The 14,520-nt window shown below is 39.5% G+C and overlaps 1 protein-coding gene across 1 annotated transcript; it reads right to left on the minus strand.

Moving 5' to 3' along the window:
* Positions 1 to 233: 233 nt before the first annotated feature.
* SUB1 (SUB1 regulator of transcription) lies at positions 234 to 10,289 on the minus strand (the record flags this gene model as incomplete). The annotated part of the gene is made up of 4 exons (XM_079548634.1): positions 10,076 to 10,289; positions 8,392 to 8,511; positions 2,601 to 2,709; positions 234 to 313 (listed from the first exon to the last, which is right to left on the minus strand). The coding sequence occupies exons 1-4, from the start codon at positions 10,145 to 10,147 to the stop codon at positions 234 to 236; spliced, it is 381 nt and encodes a 126-aa protein (XP_079404760.1). The 5' UTR covers positions 10,148 to 10,289.
* Between the last annotated feature and the right edge of the window lie 4,231 nt (positions 10,290 to 14,520).

Raw genomic sequence — 14,520 nt, forward strand, 5'->3', positions numbered from 1 at the left:
GTTTATTTTACACCATGAGGTGAAAGCAACACATTCCCTTTCAGTAAAGTATACACAATTAGCCTCACTCAGAATACATGTTTAATGCACATAAAAAAATTATTCATTTTACAAATTGTTTCGCAATCCAAATATACAATAGCTTGGAAAACAATATTTTAGAAAACAAAAGCCAATGTAAAAAGACTGCTTGAAACAACTAACGTGATAAAGATTTCTGTATGGCTCTGTCTTTACAATTTTCTTACTGCATCATCAATATCAGAAATCTGTTCCTTCAGCTGGTTCCACTGCTCTGGATTTAAAGAAATACCTGAAATGCATTAAAAACAAATATTTAGTACAAAAAAGAAAACCGTAGTTCAGTATCTTGTATACTTACAATCCAGACTGATTTCATACACAAAGCCTACATCACAATTATTAATGCTCCAGATACATCAAATTTAGTAACAGACTGAAATCACTTACTTGGAATACTTTAGAAACTGCCTATCTCTAGAGAAGTTTACCTTACAAAGAAAACAGGCAACAACATAAATTCATTCACACGTTTCATAAATACAGGAAGAGAAACAGAGCTCTGGATCTGAAAGGAGGCAGCACAAAAGCCCTGCGTGAGATGTAGGAAACCAACTGTATTTCTATTTGCTCCTAAAAGCCAACCTCTGTGGATGGAACTTCATGTATTTATGATGTAACATGATTCTGGTTGATTATTGTTTCTCCTTTTTTCTTAATGCACCATGAAGAATGAATCCTAGCACTCACAACTCAACATAGAACATCTTGCTTAGCTGCCTTTGTTCTTGCTGTTCAATTTAAGATCACTACAAATGCTTATGACATTCAACTAATTAGCCCCCCTCAATCCATCTCCTCAGTTCTGAACATTTACTTGTTCGAGCTACAGACCACATTTCCATTGTGCTTTACCCTCCTCACTCTTTCCCTACAATCTCTATGCCAACTCTACGCAAGCAGAGACTCACACGCCTACCTCACTCTCTGCAGCGAGGCTCTTCTAATATTTACCCCCTCTCTATCCCTCAGTCAATTCATTGCCTTCTCCCTGTACATAGAGCAGGACCTGAAAACAGGTGAAACTATTAATTCCACCTCTGGGGAGCATCTTTTTTTTTTTTTTTTTTTTAATTATTTTTTTATTATTTTCCCCCTTTCTTATTACCACCAGAGTTCCATCATAGAATCACAATTATTTTAAGCAGAAAATCATCTGCATGTCTCTGCTTTAAGCAGTTGTTCCAACAGTTCTTAGGGGAAAGGTTCTGAAAAGTTGGCCAGGCATTGCTGGGATAAAAAATATCATCAAGTTGGCCAGAAACAACACATCCTAAGGCATACATGCAGGCATGTATTTCAAACCTGCTGGCTGAAACAGTCTGACATAAATTTCTAACAATCAGATTTCTTCTATTTTTATTACAAATTTACAATTGTATCCTTTTTTTAGGATTCCTACGTAAGCAGCCTTCAAGTGTACCACTAGAATATCACTCAGATGCTGTATCTGGTTAGCAATTTTATCCTAATTAAATCCAGACTTGTTTGACGCCACTACAAACATTTTCACCTGTATCATATAATTTTTGTGAATTTGCCTGTCCATTAAGAATCACTGTGGTTTCCCACTCAAGCTTTCAATTGCTGTATCTTGAGGTAGAAGTGAAAAGCACAATTTAGCCCTTCAAGCTTGGAGCAACCACTTTTGCTAAGTTGCAGTAACACATTCAACAAAGACCTCCTTGTACAACCTGTTCACATAAACCTACAGTGGTTATTTAAGATACGCTGAAAACAATTCACAAGCTTTCCAAGTGTTTGTTCACTGTGTTGCTCCTGGACACACCAGGAAAATACAATAACCCTTATGCTGATTCTAGATTAAATGACTTCAATCTTCAGAACAGAACAATTCGTGCTAACCTGTTTCATTGGTACAATATGAAAAATAATATGTTTCTAAAGAAGCAACAAGACATTAAGAAAAGCACTACTACTGCAATGGTCAACCCATCCTTACTTCACAGATAGCAAAAGTCCTGAAAATGGTCCATTAAAATGATGCCATAAAAATCAGATAGGGTAGTGGTAACTAAAGACTAAAGGCTTATGTGCTGTGCTGCAAGTTAAACAGACACAGAAAGTGTTATATGAAATGTTTCTGTTATTTTAATCTGAAATTAAATAAAAACTGAAAAACACAATTGTTTTAAAACACTTAATACATTATTCCAAATAAAATTAAACCTTTTCAGTCTATTTAGAAATAGAAATCCTATTGGAATAAAGGTAAGAAATTGATTTAAGGAACAGAGGGGAAAAAAAGTATGGTTGCCACAATAAATTTTAATTGATGCTGTATTTCCATAAATTGTGCAAGATCCACTTAGAAAAATGGACTCAGGCCAACTCTGCTTTTGTTGCTTTTATCTACAGGTAAAACTAATCATTTTTTATAATTAAAAATATTATCCTAAAAATATCATGCAGTAATAAACTATATAAATCTGACACAAAATTTCCCAGTAAATTGTAAGCAATGTTTTGATACACAACAATATAAAACAGAACAGTACCTTTTCTGCCAGGCTTCATTTCACCTTCTTGATCCATCCAATATTCTCTGATATCAATTAAAACTTTCCCTTTAAAGTCACGAACACTGACATACCTCATTTTGCCAATCTGTTAAAACACAGAAGACATTTTATGCATTTTACAGATTACAGTATTCACTTTTCCAAACAGTATTAGGCTCAGATGTGTGACACGACCCACTGCAGCTTATTTTAGACACCTGAAAAACAACCAGCTCAAGAGCTTAATCCAGAGTAGTCAGTAGGTTAATAAGTAATGACAGTATAAATGGATGAAGGACTTAAAACCAGTTGAGCATTCAACACTTTTTTTTTTTTTTGCAAATCTCACTCTCCTGAAGTAAAAAGCCTACATCCTTAGCAAGTGGCATTCTTACAAGAGTATTCAGATTTTCTGATTTTTTTTTTGTCTCTATCATAAACATCTTTGTTAACAGCAGTTGTAAACACAGAGGAAGAGAGAGAGCTCTACTCCAAAATACGTATTTCAGTACTATCCCTATTGACAAAAAAAAAAAGCAAGTTAGATATACACACCAGTTGAGTACAATTTCTAGACAGGTCTTAGTGTTATTGGTTGCTTTTTTGTTGTTGTTGTTTTCTTGTTTTTTTTTTTTTGTTTTGTTTTGTTTTTTATAAACACAGCAGAAGAGATGAAAATGAAAGGAAGACACTAACTGTCCCACACTTGCTCCTCTTCCTCCAGGTATACTTAATTGGAACAGTGAGTAAAAAACATAAAAAAAAACTCTGAAAGTTTACCAACACATACCACAGCATGAAACTGGTTTTGTTAAAGTGATGCTTTTGGAATTTCATCATTTCAGTACATTTCTCTATTTTTTTCTTTTGAGAGGGTGGGGAACTACAGGAGGAACAACAGCAAACTGCTTCACACTTTGGATCGCACTATATGTTTAGACTTTCTAAAGGTTTTCACACATTTAATGGAAGTATTAGTTCACACCAAATCAAACTACAATGGAAATTTGAAAATCAGAAATTAGATAATCAAAACACACAAAGACCATTACTTTAAGAAATGCATTTTGTATGCATCGCCTGGATAGAGTTTAGGAAGAAAGAACTCATTCCTAAATAAACAAATTTAAAATAGAATATTTGACCTGGATTGCTGAGCTGGGACAATGGGATTAAGTTTAACAAGACCAAGTGCTGAATTCTGCACTTTGGCCACAACTACCTCAGGTAACTCTACAAGCTTGGGACACAAAAGCTTTTAGACGGTGTGGAAGAAACAGACCTGGGAATGTTGGTCAACACACTGCTGAACATGAGCTAGCAATGTGCCCAGGTGGCCAAGAAGGCCAATGGCATCCTGCATTCTATCAGAAATAGTGCTGACAGCAGGAGCAAGGAAGCGACCCTCAGCTTTGGTGAGGCCACACCTTGAGTACTGCATTCAATTTTAAGCTCCTCACTACAGGACAGACATTGAGGCCCTGGAGTGTGTTCAGAGAAGGGCAACAAAGCTGGTGAGGGGTCTGGAGCACAGGCCTTACACGAGGAGCAGGTGAGGGAGCTGGGACTGTTCAGTCTGGAGAAGAGATGGGTCAGGGAGACCTTACTGCTCTCTGGAACTCTCTGAAAGAAGTTGTGGTGGGGTGGGGGTCAGCTTCCTCTCCTGTAACTAGCAATGGGATTTGAGGAAATGGCCTCAAGTTGCACTATGGGAGATTCATGTTGCATGTTAGGAAGAACTTCTCCATAAGAATGGTGAAGCACTGGAATGGGCTGTCCAGGGTGTGGTGATGTCACCATCCCTGGAGATGTTCAAGAAACATTTACATGTTGCACTAAGGGACCCGGTTTAGTGGAGAAATACTGGTGATTGGTGGACAATCGGACTGGATGATCTTGGAGGTCTTATCCAACTTTGGTGATTCTGTGCTTGATTACTTTCTAATAGAACTAATGCATATCTTCCACTGACAATTTAACAGTGGATCATGTACATCTTACTAGCATTAAGTCTGACCAGAAAACATGAATTCTCAAATCAACAATCACCCACAGATGTTTAAGTCAGAAGCCATTACTTCACAAAATAGATACAAACACGTATGCTTTAAGTACAGTTAAGGCCATTTCTTCTTATACAGATCATGTTGAATTAACTCCAAAATTTTAAAGCATTTTTAGATACTGTAAGCCTAAAACGTGTTTTTCTTACTTCAAAGTATCCTTTTAAGTGAACGATAAATTTCAGTTTATATTATTTTGCAATTGATTTATTAAATACTTCCACAGCACTACAAATACAGCAGACAAAAATAAGGCATGATGTCAGATGAGCTGAGTTCTTTCAGACTTAACTTGGTATGGCCCGTAGGATTGGCCAAATCTGTCAGCACTGTTGGCAAAGAATATTACGAATAGCTTGCATAAAAAACATTTCATGGTTTTTCACTGCAATACTTCACCAGCTTCAAGTTATTAATACTTAAAGCAGCAGTACTCCGGAATTTCTATCAATTAACTATTAGTACATTACCAAATAATTTCAGCATTTTCTGAAATGGTCTGGTGGTTGGTGAGCCTGCCCATGGCAGGAGGGTTGAAACTAGATGATCATTATGGTCCTTTTCATCCCAGGCCATTCTATGATTCAACAATTTTCATATCGGACTATTTCTAGTTAACTTAGACTTGTTGACTATGTGATGTTAGCTTAATGTTTTTCTTCTCCCCTCACCTTCTTATTGTAGGTGAATTAATATAGGTGCTCTCAGTTTTAATATTCAGATTCTAAGCCTTTCTACTGTATCTGCATCTCTAATCCACTGTGTTTTTATCAGATTTTATTTCTTAGAGCAAATCTGGGATTCTAAGTTACATTTAACAGTTCTGTCCACACATCGTCTGAATGCTTACATTAAATAAATTTAATGTGACCATTAAGCTGAGCTTTATACAAAACAGTTGTCACTGCAAAAAGTTTTAACTCTCGTTTCTGAAGTAGCTCTTATTAGCAACTAAAGTTACTAGAATTCCCCAAAATAGAGATTTACTCAAGAAAATTGGTATTTTTTTTCTCTTTTTCTTTCAAGTTCAAATACCTTTCGTTCTAGCATTAAGTCATCTCTGAACAACTTTTCAATGCAGCAGCTCATAGTACTAGAATAACTTCCTTGGGCCCTGGGCTCAAGCACTTTGTTATCACTGTAATCACAGTAGTGTTCCAAAAGAGTATGATTTATAGCAGTGTAATTTATGATGTTCAACTTTCATGCACAAGTCCATATGCTTTTTATAAAATACCACAGCTTTATAGACATACCACTCTACTAAATTAAGTACATCAGAAAACACAATTTCCGAGTTTTCATTTCTTAGAATACAACACACTGAACTGCATCTAGGTTCCTTTCGCAGCTATCCAACTGACTTCTTGTACGAGTTTCACCTTAATCGACATTTTCGTTCCCATTGCCAGTTTCCTTTAAACAAACACATTGAAAGTAGAAATTGCAAAAAAGCAGCCATCTTTGTACTGTGAGGAGCACAGAAAGATAGTATAAACCCCTAGAATGCAGAGTCCTGTAAACAGCTGGGCTCTGCAACACACCAAATTGGTTTAGAACACTAATTCTGAAACTGATACGCAACATTACCTCTCAAACACCCTTCCAGATCATTGCAGACATCTATTTTTAGGATCTTACGATAGGTGAAGACATTGCGTTTGTGAAACCGATGAACGTGTTTCTGACAAGTCAAAAAACACGTACAACTTAACTCTCAGAAAGGAGGCAGTGGGGTTTCTTTTCCAACACAAAGTAGTAACAAATTTTGTGAAACATCCTGGCTCCATTCTGGACAGTTACTAATCCTGACAGCATTAACAAACCTTACCCAAATTAGGCATGAGTAGAAGACAGGATTTGTCAAACTACCCAGAACACGTGATGCAAACCTTATATGAGCTGAAGCCACAGATGGGAATCTAATGCAAGAAGACTAAAACCTTCCACACAAATAACACTTGTCCTTAGGACGGCTAGTAACACATCATGCAAGGAGCAAATTAATTTTCTGGATCTCAATTGTGCCCAACTCCCTTCACCAAATTCCTAAGTATACAAAGCTACCTTTAAAGTCTATAAAGGCCAAGACACATAAGTAAATAAGTAAATAAATGGTCATACTGAAAACAATTTCCTACCACTTATAATAATTCTACACTTCATGAGCTTCAAGTATTAACATTCATTTTAAATAAAAACATTAACACACAGGTCTTGCAAAAACTGATGTCATATTGAGCTCTACACTAAAAAGGAAGCTGCAATTCTTCCAGAATACAGCCTAAACATTTAGAACCTTAAGTCTCTATGTTTCACATCATTTGTTGCCACTCCCACACAAAAAATGGATATCACAAAACTGAATATCCTGTGAATGCTCCACATCCTGATTTATACCAGTTCAAGTAGGGTGTTAAGTCATACTGCAGTGCCAACCGCAAATCAGAGATCACTTTACTGCTACAAGGAACTAAAAAGGAGAGAAAGTTTTCTGTATTACTAACAGTTTCAGAACAAACAAAATTATACCTAAAAATTTAAAGACTAGAACTTTAAGCATGATCTCCTGGGTAGAGCAAAGAGAGAGGAAGTAACTACAGACTCACAATGCTATTTCTACACCGAAACAGACACATCTCAGTTAAGGCACATAAGCTGATGTAGCACTACAATGCTTTCATAACAGAATAAGCAACCTAAGAAACATTTCTGTTAAGTAACTAAAAGGTAGGCAAATACCAAAGAACACTGATGGAAGAGTCCAGACATTAACATGCATTCAGTTGAAGTCCTCCCACCAACTATACCTGAGTAAAGACCGATAATTAGTAGCAACTGATCTGCATTACAACATCAGTTATGCAGATCTTTTGTCTGGAAAACAATTTTTTTGCTATATTATTTTGCACAGCAATAGCCCAAAGCAACTTATTTTGCCTTACCCAGAAATGGGATCATTCTATTAAACATCTTCCCCAGACTCCTTCAGAAGCTTAAGAATAAGAGTCTAAGTTTCTTCTCTACTCTCTGCTTTTATTAATCCAGCTAGTCACAGACATTTACTAATTCCAAGCTACATATATTCTTACACAGCTTGCAGTACACATTGCTACTGCCCCACCTAACCCTAAAAGTTAGTCTACCACTCTAAGCTCACAAATATATTGTGCTGAGGAAAAAAAATCTACATTCACACCATCTAAAACAAGAACATCAGAATGGCAGTCCTTCTGGATGTTTAGTGAGAAAAACCTGCATCACAAAGAAACAAGCAAAACTTATTCCAGGGCACTTCCTTATAACACAGAAACCAAGTTGCCCTTGACCTAGTTAAATAGGAATTAAGAGACCCTATTTCACTTTCCAAGAACATTTCTTTCAAAACCTCTGATTAAAAGAAGCGTCCACGCAGAGGTCGTCCCAATTTAACATTTCCAGTGTATCTATGATAAGTGCTGCATTTGCAGACAAAATGACTACCCACAGAGTTACCACGGGCAAAATGCACGAAGGCTGGACCAATTGCCACAACTCAGTTTCTTTTATTTTACTAAGACCTGATGATTGTTTTCCTGAATACCTCACCTGCACTGCATCATTCACTGTAACCCCCCCCAAAAGGACACTTCAGGAGAGTAGGCACCATACAATAAAGACATCAACTCAAAATTTATATTGAGTATGACGTAAAAGGCTGCCTTAAAAAAGTCATTAATTTTTACCTGAAACATATTCTCATCTCTGTTGCTGCTTTGTTTAGAAGAAGCGGCACCTTTTGAACTCTCACCCGTCTTTTGTTTCTTCACAGGCTTTTCTGGAACTGCTTGCTTTTTCCGCTTTGCCTTGGAGCAAGAATAAAACAAATGCATGAACCACAACTCATTCTTACCAATTACAGAAAAGCTTACATTAGAGGCCACAAACTACTATCATGCAGCACACACTATCACTTTCCTTTTGTGAAGGCAGGACTCCAGTGTCATACAATTTCAAAATTAGTCTCCAAATGAGTCTAACTCTGTTCTTTGTGAAATTTACCAGAATGCTTCAGCTTCAAAAATATTATACTATTTCATTTATTATTTTTAAGAGCCCACTCTTTTTGTAACAGCAATGCTGTTGGTCCACTAGTTTTAATTAAAAAAATAAAATCTGTTGAAAGTTTCACATTCCTTTCCAGTGAAAGCAACAAAAATGCAGGACAGCTAATAACACTTCTGAAAAAAAGACAAAATAAGAGATGATGAAGAAAAGATCTGGAAGTCACCTCTATCAGGAAAACATTTTTTTCCATTTTTTAATCAGAGTCCAATCTCTGTCCTTAGCAAGATAAATTAAACACGTTTTTAAAACATTCAGATCATATCACCTCTATATCACATTACTTGCAGTTGCTATAAAGTTACTACCTTTACCAATATTTATACCAGTAATCATGCTCCTATAGCTCATCTTCTCTTCATCCTCCACTTCAAAGAAGTGATACAGATATCAAAAGTTATTCTCAACTGTTAGAACTACACTGTGGATAATTTATTTTAAAGAGGAATGGTTGCAACAGATGTAGGCAGTTGTGACAACAAAACCCACCACAGCAGACTGTTCAAGTTTAATTTGTCAGGAATGCATACCAGTTTTTGAGAGAATACTATACAAATACAAATCCATACCAGGATTTGAGAGAATGTCTGATTTGTTTAGGGCAATTAAGTCACATTTTAATCAGTAGAGCAGCCTATGTTTTCTCAAGTACTGACTATAAGTCTGCATTAACAGCTAGCATTAACTCCACTGTATGCTGGTTCTGTTAATAATGACAAGCATACTAGCAGAAATTTACAAATTAAATGATTACCAAAAATAACTGTGAACACTATTTACACATTTAGAAATAGCTAACACATTAAAATTAATCAACTGAAACACATCCAACTTGGCTGAGCATTTAAGTGAGGAAATAGCAGACGGAATAAACAGATCATACTAAAAGTCAAAATCTGAAACAGAAGAAAAATATGTATAAACAAGAAAAGCAATTGGCAGGGATGACAGGGCAGTTGGAGGTTTCCATTTTGAACCAGCAATAAAAAAATAAAGAGGGGAGGTTGGGGTAGTCTTAAAATTAATCCATATTCTTGCCACAAGGGGCAGCTGATACCAAAATCTTTTCTTTCTTGACACAAGGCAAGAAGGAATTCCAGGAGGATAGTCTAGCTATACCACATGGAAAAACCTAAATAAAGCAAAATACAACCTAAGAAAAAAGTTCACTGCAAATCAAAAAGTATATTTTCTACACAAGCCTTAATAATATTTTTTCCAAGCGTCTGATAAATGATACGGAATGACACGTATTTTGATACATAAACGTTAATACAATCAAAATGAACTACATATAATTTTCACCTTTTTGTCAACTTCACTATCTGAATCACTGGCAGATGAGCTTGAAGACACGAGTTCCTTTGACTTAGGCATTCTAGGGTGAGAAACATAATATAAGAACACTACACAAGAAATAAATCACGTTACATCAAGAAGGCAAACTTGATACTGTTTGCTGTCCTGACGACTTTCCTGACTTTTCACACACTTTAAGGCACATTAGAATGCAATCTCATACACAGTTCCCTTTTATAGCTTTTCCCCTTTTTTTTTTTTTTTTCCTGCAACTGCCTTAAGTTTGGCATTTCAGTTTCAAACAGTTTAGGGACAGTTTTCTGCTAGTTCCATTATGGTTTTTAAAACAAAAAAGGGAAAAATACAATACAGTACATGACTATCCTCAGTTTGAATTCTCAATACTACATTAATACATTAATTTAATCTACAAAGACCACAGCATTATCCATATTCTTACACAGGCATTATGGCTAGTTGAATTTGCAAGCAAAAGCTATACAATAATCTTATAAGAAGCTAAGCTCCCCCATCAGTAATACAAGATCTGAAAAAAACACGTTAGTTACAATGAACAACAGTTCTGCAATTATTTCAACTGCAGCTTTAACAGATCAGTCACTAGAGTCTATTCATTTGCCAGACAAGTGGACATTCAACTTTCCTTGAATGCATGTTGCCAGATGTACTTCTGCATCTCTCCACTATGCAAACATGTGGTTAGATACAGCAGCAGAACATCCTGCCTGCTACTAGAAACTCTTCGTAATAAATAAATAGCTCATTTGTTCTTTCCTATTAACAAGCATGACAGAGAAGCAAAGATAAGCTAAGGAAAGCTAAGAGAAGCAAGTCTTAGCAAAGGAAAAGGAACAGCATCGTTTTCAAGTCGGTGGTGAAATCACAGAGCACAAGTATAACGCTAGTAGCTCGATGTAGTTGAAAAGTGGGGCAAGTTCTGTCGTCACAGCTCAGAGTACAATGCTGGGAACTGCAGCACTGAAAATGAAACGGGGCACAGGGAAGCAGAGCAGGACGGAGGCAGAGGGGATCTGGAAGAGGACAAGCACAACAAGGACTTGAAGGTGGGGCACAGAAAGAGGCTGATAAGAGGGGGCCAGGGGCCACAAGCCCTTAAGCCTGCCTTGGAATGCGCGAATGGCGGCACGGAGGAAGGCGGGGGAGGAAACTGCAAAAAGGAGAAAGTGGGAGCGGAACGATCGGCTGGAAAGAGGCAGGCAAGCAGCGCGAGGAGACGGCGAAGCGCCGGGGGAGCGAGGGCGGAGTGAGACGGGCCACGCAAAGACGAGGCGAGGGAAAGGAGAAAGACAGGCCGGGAACAGCCGTAGGCGGATCCAAGCCGCCATCTTCCTCCCCTCCTTTCCACAGCTCCCGCTGCCCCCCGGGAAAGAGGGGCGAGGGGCCAGCGGGGCCAGGAGCACGGCCCGGGTCCTGCGGGCTGGGCGGAGCTAGGGGCCGCGGCTCAGCGCCGGCGGGAGGCACGAAAAGCCGAACAAAAAGGAAGAAAGAAAGGAAGGAAAAAAAAGGGTCTGGGGTCGGCTGCGGGCAGGGCCTGATCCCGGCGCGGGGGAAACGGAGCCGGGCGGTTCCTCGACGCCATTTTCTCCCTCCCTCCCTTAAATCCTCCTCGCCCCCCAACATGGCAGCGACTCCTCCCCGCCCCAGGCCCACCGCACAGCGGGGCATCCCCCCCGCGGGGCACAGCGGGCGCTCAAGGAAAGGAGGAAGGCTGCGCCGCACGGCTTTCTCCGCGCCTCCCCGAGGCTGGCCGGGAGACGCCGAGCTCTGGCGGCCGGCCTCAGGAGGGAGGGCGGAAGAAAACGGCGGGAGGCTGCGGGGGGCTCCGAGGGGACCCCGAGACTCACGTCCTGCTCCGCGCGCTGCCCTGCCGTACCAGGAGAGGAGCGGAAGTGACGCCAGCGGAGCTCCCGCCCCCGCGCCGCGCCACGTGACGGGGAGGAGTGCTTAAAGGGCGCGCGTCCCTTTGTTGCTCGTTCCCGCTTCCCTCGTGCTGGCTGTGGGGTGGGCTGTAAAGTGCCGCTCATGAGGGAGCAGCGAGAAGCAGAGAGCGCAGGATGGCTCTCAGCGCCCGAGCGGGGCCCTCGGCTGTATGAACTGTCGCTCTCAGTTCCTCGAGCTCCGGGGTGGGAGAGGAAGTGCAGTGGGAGCACGGCCGCTGCTTTGCATGCCGAGACCGCAGGCCCGGCAACACCTGAGGCCGCTCCGCAACGCGCCGCTTCCTCCTTGTCCGCTTCCGCCTTCCCTCCTTTATCCTTCCCCCCTTTCTCTTTGCCCGCTCTGCTCCAGGGCCGGGGGAGCAAAGTGGAAAAGCTGATGATGATGAGAAGTCCCCCTAGTTTGTGCAGAACGACGCGGTGCAATAAATCAAACGAAAGGTGACTGTAAGCACCCTTGACAGGGCAGCTTGCCGACCTCTGTTGCGGTTTCACCCCAGAGCCTGCTGCACCAGAAGACCAGCGCTGATGGCGGCTGCACAGTGGTTTGGAAAAGAGAGGAGGCACGGCTGCTCTAAAGTGCTCCTCGGAGAAGCCAAAATAGCACCAATTTTGAAGGAAGGGAGTGAGGAGATGGGAAGGAAGGCTTCTGCCAGTCTCGCACTCATGCCATAGCTGAACAACCTCTTGGCTTGCCTGAGCTATACTGAGTGAAGAGGGATTGTCTTGTGCCGTGTATAAAATATAATTCATGTATAGATGTAACAAAACTTTTGGTTTTTTTTCTAATTAAAACATAAAGAGGGCAACAAAACTGGGTTTGGGATGTTTGACCTTGTTTCTGTGAAACATGCACCACTGGTTCAGTGGCAGAGGTTGCCATTCTCAAGGAGCTTGTCATGAAATTTTACTCCTCCTGGACTTCACCCTGGAAAATGGTTGTTCACAAATATAAGTGCTACCAAAAACTGATGATGTGAATAAGGGGTGATGCAGAAGTAAGGGATATTTTTCTCTGATAAGAAGCCTCTTACAGAAGTCTGGTAAAGTAATACAATTAGCCTTTTCTTTGAATAGATTGTCTGATTGTAACTCTATTTCTTTGTGCCAAGAGGAGGACACTGCAGGTGTTATAGTTACTCTTACCCTCCCAAGAATAACAGTTAAAAATTCCCAAGCTGCATACCCTGTGTTTCATTTTCCATTTGTAGAAGTTACCGCATTCAGAAGTTTCACTGATTGGTTATTTTATAGCAATTTTATATCTGCTGCTCCTTTCCCAACTGTGAAGTAGAGTTTAGGTGAGAAAGTTTTGAAATTATGCCTAATTTTGAAATATGTACTTATTTTTTCTTGTATTTTACTTTCATCTCTGTTTTAGATTTTATCATAAAATATTTAATGTTACTTTCATGAGGAAAAAAGGGGCTGCTAAATACACAATTTGGCAAATTTATAATTTTGGAGGAAAAGTGAATAAACTTAGGTATAATACAAGTTTAATAATTAAATCATAAAACTTGCAAGTCTCTTTCATAACAAAAAACACGTGTCTTCACAGGTACACACACATATATGTAGGCTGAAATATTATTATTGGCAGTCACTGCATTTTACCCACCAGGTGCACATGCACATGTAATGTGCAACTCATGGATCTTGATTCGACCGAGTGTTTGTGGTAGGCGTGAGTCGTGGAGCTGGCACTGCACCATGCACTCCTCTCTGCAGTGCTCTGTTGTCACCAATGCAGCCCACACTTGAGCTACTCACAATCTATTCCTGGAAAATATTGCTAAAAATCACACAATAATGTTATAAGATTATTATAAACTTACGTTAAAGGTTTTGGGATGCATTGCTGTCTGTCCTGGGGCACGTACAGTCTTTTGGCTACGGACATGCCTGACGTGTGCTGTTAGAGGATGAGTGTATTTCACAGGTAAAGCCAATGTGGTTGCAGAGGTTGTGTGTGGGTGAGCATCCTCTGTGGTTCCAAGAGCAGTTACCTCTTAATAAAAAGTTTAAAATCAAAAGTATTGGGTTTTTAAATTCCAAAGACTTCTGTTCATCAGACAGGATAATATCCAAAGTCAGCAAATGCTAAGCAGTCCTTCTAAATACTCAGGAAAAGGTAGGTTGGGGGATGAAGCCGCTGGAGAAGACTCACGGAGTATGCATAGTTTTCACTGTGAATTGGCATATGTAGGCTCTCAATGTGGCTTTTGACTTTATTAACAGAAAAACAGGAAGTTAATATGAAAAATTAGAAGTATGCTCTTGTAACTAATTCTTGTAAATTCCCTGTTTCATAATGCTATTTCATATCTTGGAAAATAAAAAGAAAAAATATACTGTTCTTCATACAAACCTCTGGAAAATGCAATGTATGTTTAAGCACAATTGAAGCACAGTTATGTCACATGCATGTAAACAGTGCAAATGTCAAAATTGTCAAGCCATTTAATCTGGAAG

This window comes from Tetrao urogallus (assembly GCF_951394365.1).
Source record: "Tetrao urogallus genome assembly, chromosome: Z".
Taxonomy (NCBI): domain Eukaryota; kingdom Metazoa; phylum Chordata; class Aves; order Galliformes; family Phasianidae; genus Tetrao; species Tetrao urogallus.